Below are 12303 nucleotides of genomic sequence, written 5' to 3'. Positions count from 1 at the left end.
ATATTGAAACTAGATAGAACTGATGATTAGGGTTGTGATGCAAACGTTTTACAAACTCACGTTGTTATCTACTAAATTAAAACCATAAGCCAGAGAGAGATGGCAACACATCAAACGATAAACTACTACACGAAATAATAAATATACAAGCAATGCTAATATTATTTGTCAAAGTCGCGTAAAATTTATTAAAAGCTTATATGCATGTATCTCTGGCAAGTTACATAATATGCTTATCATATAGTACACACTTCAAACTGGCCTGGGGTTCATGAAACCCTAACTCTCAGCCAATTATCTCATCAGCCGTGGTTGTTTGTCCCTCCACCGCCACCAGCCCCACCACCACCGCCCGAACTTCCATAACCACCCCCAGACCCATAGCTGCCACCATGAGCTCCGCCACCCCCAGACCCATAGCCTCCGCCATGAGCTCCACCACCCCCGGACCCATAGCCTGACCCAGAGCCATGTCCTCCCCCAGAACCAAACCCATAACCGTACCCCCTACCAAATCCAGTTGGTGACCTCCCGGATCCCGACCCATAACCCGATCCCCCACTCGGGGTCGCACTCCACCCCCAATTATATCCCCAGTTCGGCCCGTGTGCCGAACCGCTACCGCTACTTGGGGTCTCCTCGTTCTTCCTTGACATTTCCCTAGAACAAGAAGCAGCAGCGATCAAAAGAAAAAGGAAGAGCGTGAAGTGAAAAAAGTTGAGCTGCATTTTAGGTTAGGTTGTGTGAGTTCTGGTGTATGTGAGATAGGTTTTTCTGCATGCAGGTAAGTGGGTATTTATAATGGAGTTTGATGTGATGTGCACAATGGCACGCACTTGCACTCCCGTGACATTATTTAACACTCGATTTCAAATAAGTCAGACAATTATGTGGCTCCAAGGTCGGCATATGGGATAATTTTACCCATCAAAAAAGCACTACAAGGACAGATTATAATTCCCACCACCGCATTTCCAATGAATAACCCTACAACTGATTCAAGGAGGCAGAAATAATTCGGTAGCTGTTGTTCAAGTTGATCATGCACTATCATGTTACAATGACAACATGTGTGATGATCATCATAGTGGAGTACCCTTTCGGTTTCTCGTGAAATAGAAAAATGTAAGAGTAGAGAAAATAAAACCATTTCGATACATAAAATTGACTTGTTGACACATTGTTTCATAAGTGTATCTGTATTATTGTATGTTATGCTCATATGTATTAGAGAATATATTAAGTTCGATGAGTATATCAGTTTTATGTTGGAAAATGGGGATACCTGGCTACGTAAGCATGCAAACCAACAACACCACTGATATTCATACCATATTTTTATACCGCATTTCTATACCACCTTAGGTGACATCTGATGTCGACAGCCACATCATTTGAAAAATTTGCAAAACCCAACAAAATGAAGGAGAAAGACTCCTCGTATACCACAATTATCATTTAATTAACTAGTTTTTCTTAATTATTAGTTTATTAAATAATCAAGTAAATTTAAAAATCTGATTAATTCAAATGATGTGGCTGTCCACATCAAATACTACCTAAGGTGGTATGAAAATGTAATACAAAAATATAGTATGAATAACATTACTCTTTAAAAAATATCGTCTAGCACCGCTTAGACCCTACCTAGGCGTTAAGCGGCTATCATTATCCGAATTAATCCCTATGTGTTTGAAAATTAAGAAAGAACTTATAGACATGTCTAGGTGTCTGCCTAGATCCACCTAGGCGCATGCCTAGCTCACCTAAGCCTCCATCTAAACCCCTAGGGACTAGCTAGATCCTTGCCCGCAATCTGACTAGCGTTTAACGCTTTTTAGAACCTTGATAACAATTATTGCAATTTGCTTTAAGTTGGGAGAAGCTAAAGGGACATTTGGCCTCTCTTCTTATTTATGGTGTAGTGGCTCCCATGCCACATCTAACTCTGTCTAACCTCCACCTTCTGAGGTTTGAGTCATTTGGGATGACGTTGAAGATTCAACTCGTCCGGATCCTTCTCAAAGAGAGTGTCTTAATCATGACACGTGTACGTCAGATCAATGGTTCTCGAGTTTCTAATGAGAATCAGAGGGTGCACTACACTGAAAATATCTTTAGCCTATACAGTAACGCGTACAATTATTGGACCACATTCAACTTTGTTTGGAGAATCTGGGAAAAAAGGATTGCAGCAAATGTTAAACTCAATGAGGAAATTAGATATATAATTGGAAGTATGAGATTTTCCTTGATGTTTCAGAATATCAAATACTTTAGGCTTTTTATTCATTCAATCTTTGGTCAAAATGAACACAAAATTTAAGATTTGATGGTTAAAAATTCAAAATATCTCATACTTTAGACTATCATAAATATATATATATAGACAGTTGGAAAAAATGTGTTACCCGATAGGTTGGATTTCTCTGGAATGTACTCGTATTAGGGTTTAGTTGGCTATACGGGTTACTGTGGGGACGTCCCCACTGTGCCACATTCGTCAAGGACCAAATGGGCCTAGTGATCCACATACCGCACCATAAGCACAGTTAATACTTTTCATTTCTTTGCACTACAGATACACCGTGACGTGATGTTACAGAACGCTTGTCTTGTATACATAAATATCTATTTCATAACTCTATTTCACTGAAATATTAAACATTAATTTCATCCACTTATGTTACATCATTGAATGTGAATTAGTAGCACAATATGGCAAGTTTCAACAAATAGATTAAGCGACTGTCAACTTTGGGCCACCGTAAAACGGACACATCCATAAGTGAAAGTATTGCCAGAATCCAGAATGGACTAGAGTTCGAGCAATTTTTGTCTCATATACAAATAATGATACAAATACATGATAAAAGTAGTATTTTTAATTCAGAACATAGCGGTGTTTGAGCAATTTTTATCTGATGCACATGCCCACTTCAAGAGAAGACACAATTGATAGCAGCCCAAAAGAAGAATCATTGAGAAGCTGATGGCCTCGAAGCCCAGTCCAAGAGAAGGACTTGGGTGAAACGGGTGTCGTCCCAGAGTCTCAATCCATTAAGAAATCGAGCAATTTTATGGGACAGGTAATACCAGAGAAAATAAATTTGTATACTTAGAAAAGTTAATGATTGATTTATTACGTGCTTATTTTATTAATGACAAATTATTTAATTTTCAAATTTAATCTCTCTAACATTTTTTTACGGGACAGATGCACGCATGTTACAATGCCACTAATAAGTGACGTCACACTGGTTGTTTAACTATGTAATAAATTTTCTTCCTTGCATTAATGCCTTCGGTGAACCATTAGCATGAAAGGAATTAGATCCTCTCCTGAGCCCAATGAGAGGATCCTCCTGGGCAAGGATCTTGAACCGATGAATTTTTATCCATCGGCTATAATTATTATAATAGAAAGTTCTTTTAAAATTATAATAATTATAACCGTTAGATGAAAATCCAACGGTCCAAAATCCTTGATCAGGAGAATCCTCTCCTTGAGCTCAAGAGAGGATCCAATTCCAACATGAAAGTCTCTACAAAAAAACAAGTAAAGTCGGTTGTATGAATTTTCAAACACAATTGAACCTGATTTTGCGTCAAATTTTTCGTTAATTCCAAGCACTACATCTTTTCTTAAAATCACTTTTCATATCTTCCGTCCCCATCCTATAATCGCAATTTCTAGTAAAAGCATGAAAGTCTCTCAATTTCCAAAAAAAAAAAAAAAAAATTTGAACAAATAATATTATCTACACTAAAAACAGAAGATGAATTTAGTTTCACAATAGACAAATAATAATATAATTCAAATTCGTATTTAGCAAAAATAAACTTAAAATTTATCACTTATAAATAAATAAATAAAATACCGTACTAAGTGGCCAGTTTCAAAAATTTTATTATTCCATCAATTTTTGCAGCAATCAACCTAACGGATAAATTTCACTGTCATAAGATGCGACCCTGACATCTAACGGCCCACAATACACAAAATTCAAACTCAAAACAATATCTAATTATTTGGAGATAGCCTTCTACATTAGTATGGTAAAAATAGGAAATAAATGTCAAATATTTTGTATTATGTTTTAAAATTGATTAAACTTGTCATATGAGTTTAAATAGTAAACAAACAAACAAACAAACGAATGAATTTAAAATTAGAAGTTAACGAAAAACTCACGATACTATTTATGTTTATTTTAACGAAAAATCACATTTTTATACTAAAAAATCAATCCTGATACTATTCCCTTTACCGTTTATTTTGCTCGTTACAACTCAAAATTTCCAATCATTTGTCATTAGTTTTCTTTTAAAATTTTCTTCAAGATTTAAATAACAAATCATCATCAGAATGGAAAGCTGTTCTCATCCACAGCAAGATCATTGCCGTGTAGGAAGGTGTCCTAAGATTATTCCATTTTTCATCACCTGATGAATTTTTATTTATAAACCATCAAAACAATCACAAATATAATATAAACCAATCTAAATTAATAATTCAGATTCAGAAGTATATCAGTTAGCATCACTCGATAACACATATCTCAGATCAAGTGTTGGATAATTTGATTGCTTCATCCCAATCCATCATTCCCACAACTAAATTCACAATTATTATAAATAAATAAAAAGATCAAAACTTTGATAAAAAAAAAAAGAAAAAATAATAATTAAGGTGGGAAAAAGGGGAGAAATACTCAGTGGTGGCTGATAATTATTAGGTTCGATTCTGCCGGCAAGTTTCCTCAACCTTAATCAGAAGAGGGAGCTTGGTATCCTCATAGCAGTCCCCCTTTCCTTCACTTTCCCACCAAAATTAAATTAATTTAAATTAAAAAACAATCGAAAACAAATAAAATACAAATAAAAAACGACCAAATCATAAAATTTTCCAGGAAATAAAATAGAGAAAAAAAAAAAAGAAATGAGAAAGAGAAGGCTCAGTTCAGCGGGGTTGTCGACACGCAAACCTTCTCTTGAAAAGAGAAGGCCTACAATCCGGTCTGTTGAGCTTGAATTTCATTGGGTCATCACCGCCAATCTCTTTCTCTATCTCATAAACTTTAGCTAACATAAATTGGATTTCTACTAAAATAATGGCGCTGGAGGCGTTGCTGGGTTGACTGGAAAGCGGGCGTTCGCCATCGTTTTATAGGGAAAGAGAGAGCTAGGGTTTTGAGGGAAACACGGGGATTTCAACGGGCCTATATTATCAGCCGAATCCAACAGTTATCGTTTTGAAAAACAAATGGGCTTTAATGGGCCACCATTTCTTTCCCGGACTTTTATGTTTCGTTAGTATGTTTTTCCAACTTTTTGATCATGTAAAAAAATTTAATAGATTTTTTTTCCAAATAATGTCAAAAATACGTAATGTGCTGAATATAATGTTTGCATCCCTTTTAAGAACTTTTAAACCTCTTGGATTGGCACAGTTTTATAGTGTGAATCTCAACTTTTTTTCGGCTTGGCTCCTTGCACTTGATTACTAAAAGGTCGAGTCTGATTTACAATCACTCAAACTATTTGGTTGGAAATACAAGCCCAACAAGAAAAAGTAAATACAACACAAAGCTCAAAAGGCATGGCTGAAAAACAACATAAACGCTAAAATTAAAGAGGAAACCAGCAACCACCACCAAATCTGACGCGCCTCCATCGGAAGGCCACCACCACCAAAAAAGGAACCACAAAGAGCAACTGGATCAACAACACTCACTGCACTGGTGGCTCGCTCACCCCTATTTTTCGTTGAGCCAGTTGCTCTCTGTGGTTTGTTTTTTGGTGGTGGTGACCTTCCGATGGAGGTGCGTCAAATTTGGTGGTGGCTGCTGATTTCCTCCTTAATTTTAGGGTTTCTGTTGTTTTTCAGCTATGCCTTTTGGGCTTTGTGTTGTATTTATTTTTTTTTGCTAGGCTTGTATTTCAGTTGTGTGATGCCTTTTGGGCTTTAGTTTCCTTATACTAGTCTCTTTGTTTAATGAAAAAGTAACTTAGTTTGTCCAAAAAAAAAATATATATATATATATATATATATGGTTGGTATTCATACTTTACCCCTTTTTTATACTTTCTATTTCTTTGCCGAAAATAACATGTAACTTTGTTAAATAAACACATAAACTCATGCATTCAAAGTTCCACGTTCGATTCATTCCTCTCAATATTCCTATTTCATTGCACTACCAAATTCACAAAGTAACTTTGTTACCAGTAAATGCTAAGCAACTATAGTTTCTAAGGATAATGTTAAAGAAACTAAATTTGTAAACTAAATGATGTGTTACCAATATGAATGAGTACGAGTATCAATGCTTAAGTCATACTTTAATCATCAACTTCTATATCATTTAATTTACAAAATTTTGTTTAAAATTTTAATTTTCCTAACATTATCCTAGTTTCTAAAAGACAAAGCAAGTGATCGAGAGACAACACTGTTACAACTTAAAAGTGCTCTGAATCTACTGAGGTTTTCTCCTCACTGTTTAGCTTGCAAGAGCAAAAGAAAACATAGGATTTTGTTTACTTTTTATCAGAAACAAGAAAACATACGATTTAAATATTAATAAGAATACAAATTCATCGTATCAATCACATTTGTCTTACAGTCCTTATAATTCCAACTTGTACAGTTTTTTCTCATAAATTTAGAGCATAATTATGAATAAACTAAAGTAAACAACCCTGCCTTATAATAACTATAATTAATTAATATAAACCAAGCTAATTAATCCTGGTCTTGAAACATTAGATCTTGGTGGATGACATGAACGACCTAGGCACAATGATGGCCTTGAGAGGGTTCTTCATGACAACTGTAAAAGCAAATGTCTCAGTCGGGTCCGGCGGCGCATCTGGAACCGGCAACCATTTAAAAGCATGCACCATCCGAGCAAGCAGCAAGTTGATATGCAAAGTCCCTAACGTCCACGCGGGGCAGATCCGCCTGCCAGCGCCAAACGGCACCATCTTCACCCCTTTGGTCCCGGTCACATCCACGTCAACCCCGTCTCCTCCCTCTAAGAACCTCTCCGGTCGGAACTCACCCGGGTCCTCCCACATATCGGGATCTTCAGTCACCCATGCAGTGTAAAACTCCACGCTCGCATCTGCGGGCACAGTGTATCCGCCGAGCTCCGTGTTCTCCAAGGCTGCGTGTGACAGGACGAAGTGGCTCGGGGGGTGCCGCCGGAATGTTTCTTTCACCACCGCGGAAAGGTAGCTCATTTTTTCCACGTCACTCTCAGTGATCACCTCTTCGTGCGGCTTTTGTTCATTTGTGTAGGGACTGCGATCTGTCCCTACACAATCAACGATTTCCTTGTAGAGCTTCTCTTGAATTTTTTGGTCCGTCACCAAATGAAGCAAAGCCCACTCTATTGCCGTAGCACTCGTATCCGTACCAGCATTGATGACTTCGGAGACTAGCGTCACGAGCTCCTCCTCTTCCAACCGCCTGCGTCCGCGGTCTTTCCCTCTTACAGGCACCTCCAGCTCAAACAAGGAGTCAATGTAAGCAGCACCCTTTGGACTCACCATTATCTTATTAACTTTTTCATCCTCAACATTATCACTTTGAAGAACAAATGCTTTTCTGTCTCTAACGAGTGGAACCAAACACTCCAACTGCCTCCTCCTCAGCTCCTTCGCTTCCCTGACCTGCCGGCGAAACAAAGGAGTCAGCACCGGCAGGAAATCGGGGAGCTTTGGAGTTGTCATCATCATAACGTCTTTCAACACGCTCTCGATCGTCTTTATCTTCTCATCGGAGATCTTCGCCCCAAAGCACAAGCATATGAGGATACTACAGATGGTGAGCCGGCACTCGCTCATCACATGGACGATGCCATCGTCGGATTTTATCAGCCTGTCCATGTGGGATTTGATAGCCCAGTTTCTGATCCAGCTACACTGCCTTATCCTCGCCGGGTTGATCAGCTCGGTGACGAAGTTTCTCCGCAAGGTACGCCAGAAAGGACCGTACTCTGCAGAGTTGATGGCACACTTTCCGACGCTGAACAGGAGGCGGATGGGGGAGTCAGCAGGGCGGGACGCGAACTCGGGACCTCTCTGGACGAGGGCCTCGTGGATGAGGTCGGAGCTGGTGACGATTATGAGAGTCCGCTGCCCCATCTGCATGGTGAAGATTGGTCCGTACTTTGCACGCAAGTCGCGGACGACGTAGATGAAGTGCCGACGTTGGAGGATGACTTGGATTAGGTTTCCCACTATCGGCCATCCTGGCGGTCCAGGCGGCAGGTTCTTAGGCCCGCCACCAACAACTGACCTGCAGTAGCGCCACCATAGCAGGAAAAAGATAAGCCCCAAAGACACCAGAACGACGTCCATCATCACCTCCTCCATGGATAATATTATAACCTTAGCTTAGCTTACCAACTTCTCTCTCTGTAACCAATACAAATTTAAAAGCAAAAAGAGAGAGAAATGATTAAGGTGATGAAGTTGCTGGCTGAGTACTATATATAGAGAGATGCGTGGACTTGAAAGCTATGGATATGATCTATCTTGTTAACCCTAATATATGGGTAATTTAACTTTACATTATAAAAGCATTAATGTTAGAATATTTATTTATTCACCTACTCATCTTTTGCAACCTGCTTGCTCTTCAACTGGTCAAAACAGAGTCACGTTTTCTTCTGCAAATGGCTTGTTTTACTGACAGAGCAACAGAGTCACGTTTTCTTCTGCAAATGGCTTGTTTTACTGACAGAGCAATGAATTTGATTAGCTGTGGGCTGGTGAAACAGCCATAACTTGGTAATGTGCTAATTTAACTTTTGTTCGGCAGTGACTTTTTAATGCATCAGAAATAGGATGGTATATCATATATTATTATATAATTAATGAGATATTTGTATTAAAAATTTAATAATTTAAAAAAATGAAAATTTCTATCGATTATAAAATAACATGTGGTATATCATCTATATTCCGGACATAATAAAAATTTTCTCTTAGTTCAAAGTCCAGTCAACTTCTTGCGTGGATAACCTGTTAATTCCATAAAACACTATGTAATTGGTTATGTTTGAGTGAGGGATTACAAGTCACAAGTAAGGAATTTGTAAATTTCTCTCATATCCCTTTGTAATGCTCATGAAAGATATTTTTAATTTCTCTTATCTAATTTAGTTAATTTATTCCTTAATAATTTGAGCTCAATTCTTTGGGACTTGAAAATCTTTCATCAAAACATATATAGCCTAGGCAGGGGTGGACCAACTTAGCGGCAAGGGGGTTAGCTGACCTTTTGAACTCCAGTGAGTCTCTATGAATGACTTGGGTGCTATCCCTTTGAAGGTTGGAGTTGCTCTTCATATATGCCTTCTAACTACTTGATAAAATCCGTTAGATAGGTAACTGCAATGCATAGGATAGACTGCCTATTTATAGTCTAGTCCTAATATTATTTATCCTCTGACTTGTTTGTTGGTTGTGATGACAATTGTAGGAAATAAAAAATTAACGAAGTAAAAGACTATCCAAAAATGCAAAGTAAATGAAATGGTAATCTCAAAGAATGAACAAAGCTTCATCATTCTTGGACAAACATATTTATGGGATGCAATGATATCAATCAATTTGTTAGTGTGTTTAAGATAAGTGTGCTCCTCTGTTAAACATTCATATGGGTGTAGCCTTGTAATATATTAGTTACCCACGCAAATGAGGCCTTAAAATGCATTAAAATATAGACTAGTTTGAATCGTTAAAATACATTACAAAGTGAATCTTATAAAATGTGTGCGAAGATGTGATAAAAGTGTGTCACCATATCTTTAATCCTGTATATATTTATATATTTTCATCAACTACCGCTGCACTAGTCCTAGTACTTTAAAATTCTTGCTATTAGTTTGTGTAAATGTTGAGTTAGTAAGAAGTGTAACAACTGCGATCATGCCTGCTCTGAAAAAAATTAATGGTCTTAACGCCCTACATCTGACATAATAATTCAAATTCAAATGTGCATAAGAGAGCTAACCAACCGGAGATTCAAAAATGGGCACCTCAACTCCATTGTTGTCTTAAAATCATTGTGAACTCTATACATTTGTGGTTATGTTCTTTGCAGATTCCGCTCTCTACTGCCAATGTGCCTATTTTTTAAGAATGGAGAATTCCTATGTTGTTGTTCTCCCTTTGTTACTGGTTGTTGTTAGGTTGCTGCTGTTGTTTACAGCATTATGTGTTTTTTGGTTTTTAACTTGGCCTTTACTGCCTTCTTGTTGTTTGTTGCTTCTTTTGGTTTTCTTTTAAAATAATCATTCATTTATTAAAAAAAAAAAAAGTACAATCATGTATAAGAGAATTGTGGTTTGAACCAGGAGAAGCATCAAATCTGTGAATGATAGAGACGAAACGATGGGATATTCAAGTTGGTAACGAGGATGGTGATTGCATGTTTTTAAAACACATTACAATTCTTTGAGGCAATTTCAAGTTATATTCAGTATACGACAATAACAAAGCATTACTTCATTAAGTAGGGTTGTTTTTGTGAATTTTAGAACGCCATCGTGTTAGATTTTATTTTTTAAGTTATTAACTTTTTAGCACACATATCTCACCATTTGTATAATGACACATGATGGACCATCTTGTGTACTGGTCACATTGAAAAATTTCTCATTTGTTAGCTCCAAATATTCCATATCTATTTTTAAAATCTCTTTCAAAGTACTCATAGGTTTCCCTCTACCACTTTTGCCTGATTCTCTGTCTCATAATCGCATATTCTAACGAAGCATCTATAGTATTCGGTTCACGTGCCCAAATTAGCTTAACCAATTTTTTCTCATCTTATCATCAACTGCGCTACTCCTACATTATCTTGGATATTCTAGTTCTTTTCATATCTTTTCTCGTGAGCCCACACATCTAACAAAGCATTCTCATATCTACTACAATTTATTTTTTTGCATGTATTGATGCTTGACCCAACATTGTGTGCCACAAGTATTGTTGGCCTTATTACCATCCTACAAAAATTTTCTTTGAATTTTAATGGTTTCCGTAGGTCAATACATCCAATGCACTCTTTCACTTCATCTATCCAACTTTTATTATATAACTGAGATCTCTATCCATTCGCGGTAAAAAATCTTGTAAAAAATTCTTTTCTATATGTTCGTAGTTCACCCATTGTTTGTTTGTCCAATGGGTGGTTCTTATTTTTACTTTCTATACACTCCTTATTAATTTTTGTTCTTTAATATTTTTTAATTCATTTAATCAAATGAACAAAAATTAAAATGGGTATATGAAAAGTAAAAAAAAAAAAAAGTATGAATAACATCACCATTATCCAATATGTGCGCAACATAAAGAGTTTTTAAACAATTTTATTTTCTCAACTTTAACAATCCATCAGGTGTAGCTCATTGCAGCTCTTCTTAACCATTTATTTATTTATTTTTATGAAAATAATTGGATTTTGTATATTTTAATACAAGTGTATCACATTTAACCCAAAATTAAAATAACAAAAAAATAAAAGGTTGTTCTTCTTCCCAGGGAGAGGAAGGCCGGCCTCAGATACATTTGAGTTTTATCACTATCTCAACAACATGAGATAATCAAGCAATGTAGGCAAAATATGTATAAATCATCACCGGCCTCATCTAACAATTTATTTTTTTTCAAAAAAAAAAACCCCCATAGACTTTGATTTTTTTTGATAAAATACAAGCTGATTATCTGAAATATGCATAGCAGGGATAAATGAAATTGCTCAAATTATTAAGTAAATAAATAAAAAAAACAGAGGCGATGTTGTAAAAATATGGACAAGGAAAGATTTCGGGAATGGAGAAGCAACTGGATTCCCTAACGTCTCTGTGAGAGGATTAGTGTGTGAAAGTGAAGAGAAAGGAGCATTTGGTGGCTCCTCCGGCGGATGTGATGGTATTTATAGGGGGAGCTTTTGCTAGGTTTTGTTAAACAAAAGGGAGCGTAGCCGCAATTTTGGGGTCGTCACTTGCCGCCGTTGGATAAAATATGATGGATTTGATTATCAAATGTGAGGCTTGTGACATGTATAACTGAGTATGAACGGCAGAACCCGACCCGACATGCTGAATCCGAAGACATGAGCGATGTACTCAAGAACTTGGTTTTCACTAGTTCTTTCTATCTGTCTCGTTGTGTGACTAATTGTGTCGTGATACAAAATAAAAAATGTAATGTACATTCATTAAGTAGGTAAGATGAACTTAATAGGTACTCAAACCTAAGACTATAGAATTGCAACCCATG

The 12303-nt window shown here is 36.9% G+C and overlaps 2 protein-coding genes and 5 non-coding genes across 7 annotated transcripts; all 7 read right to left on the bottom strand.

Annotated features, from left to right (window-relative positions):
• Positions 1-164: 164 nt before the first annotated feature.
• LOC103952771 (glycine-rich cell wall structural protein 2-like) lies at positions 165-782 on the bottom strand. The gene has a single exon (XM_048590374.1). The coding sequence runs from the start codon at positions 726-728 to the stop codon at positions 303-305; it is 426 nt and encodes a 141-aa protein (XP_048446331.1). The 5' UTR covers positions 729-782; the 3' UTR covers positions 165-302.
• A 3575-nt stretch (positions 783-4357) lies between these two features.
• Positions 4358-4454, bottom strand: LOC125480281. Its single transcript, XR_007260659.1, has one exon. It is a non-coding gene; the product is annotated as a small nucleolar RNA snoR31/Z110/Z27 (small nucleolar RNA).
• Positions 4455-4516: 62 nt separating this feature from the next.
• On the bottom strand, positions 4517-4605 carry LOC125480283. The gene has a single exon (XR_007260661.1). It is a non-coding gene; the product is annotated as a small nucleolar RNA snoR31 (small nucleolar RNA).
• A 106-nt stretch (positions 4606-4711) lies between these two features.
• Positions 4712-4810, bottom strand: LOC125480279. Its single transcript, XR_007260657.1, has one exon. It is a non-coding gene; the product is annotated as a small nucleolar RNA R30/Z108 (small nucleolar RNA).
• A 142-nt stretch (positions 4811-4952) lies between these two features.
• LOC125480282 lies at positions 4953-5060 on the bottom strand. Its single transcript, XR_007260660.1, has one exon. It is a non-coding gene; the product is annotated as a small nucleolar RNA Z107/R87 (small nucleolar RNA).
• Positions 5061-6599: 1539 nt separating this feature from the next.
• Positions 6600-8521, bottom strand: LOC103952772 (cytochrome P450 77A3-like). The gene has a single exon (XM_009364448.3). The coding sequence runs from the start codon at positions 8383-8385 to the stop codon at positions 6769-6771; it is 1617 nt and encodes a 538-aa protein (XP_009362723.3). The 5' UTR covers positions 8386-8521; the 3' UTR covers positions 6600-6768.
• A 3051-nt stretch (positions 8522-11572) lies between these two features.
• Positions 11573-11668, bottom strand: LOC125480280. The gene has a single exon (XR_007260658.1). It is a non-coding gene; the product is annotated as a small nucleolar RNA SNORD34 (small nucleolar RNA).
• Positions 11669-12303: the final 635 nt, after the last annotated feature.

The sequence above is a fragment of a genome, unplaced genomic scaffold, assembly GCF_019419815.1.
Source record: "Pyrus x bretschneideri cultivar Hongxiangsu unplaced genomic scaffold, Pyrus_bretschneideri_v1 Contig32, whole genome shotgun sequence".
NCBI classification, from domain to species: Eukaryota; Viridiplantae; Streptophyta; class Magnoliopsida; order Rosales; family Rosaceae; genus Pyrus; species Pyrus x bretschneideri.
Note: the sequence above shows the minus strand (reverse complement) of the source record. Positions and strands in the feature narration are given on the sequence as shown.

What these genes read in the sequence shown, in the direction of transcription:
- LOC103952772 (XM_009364448.3), bottom strand. Translation starts at nt 8,385, where the DNA reads ATGGAGGAGGTGATGATGGACGTCGTTCTGGTGTCTTTGGGGCTTATC.
- LOC103952771 (XM_048590374.1), bottom strand. Translation starts at nt 728, where the DNA reads ATGCAGCTCAACTTTTTTCACTTCACGCTCTTCCTTTTTCTTTTGATC.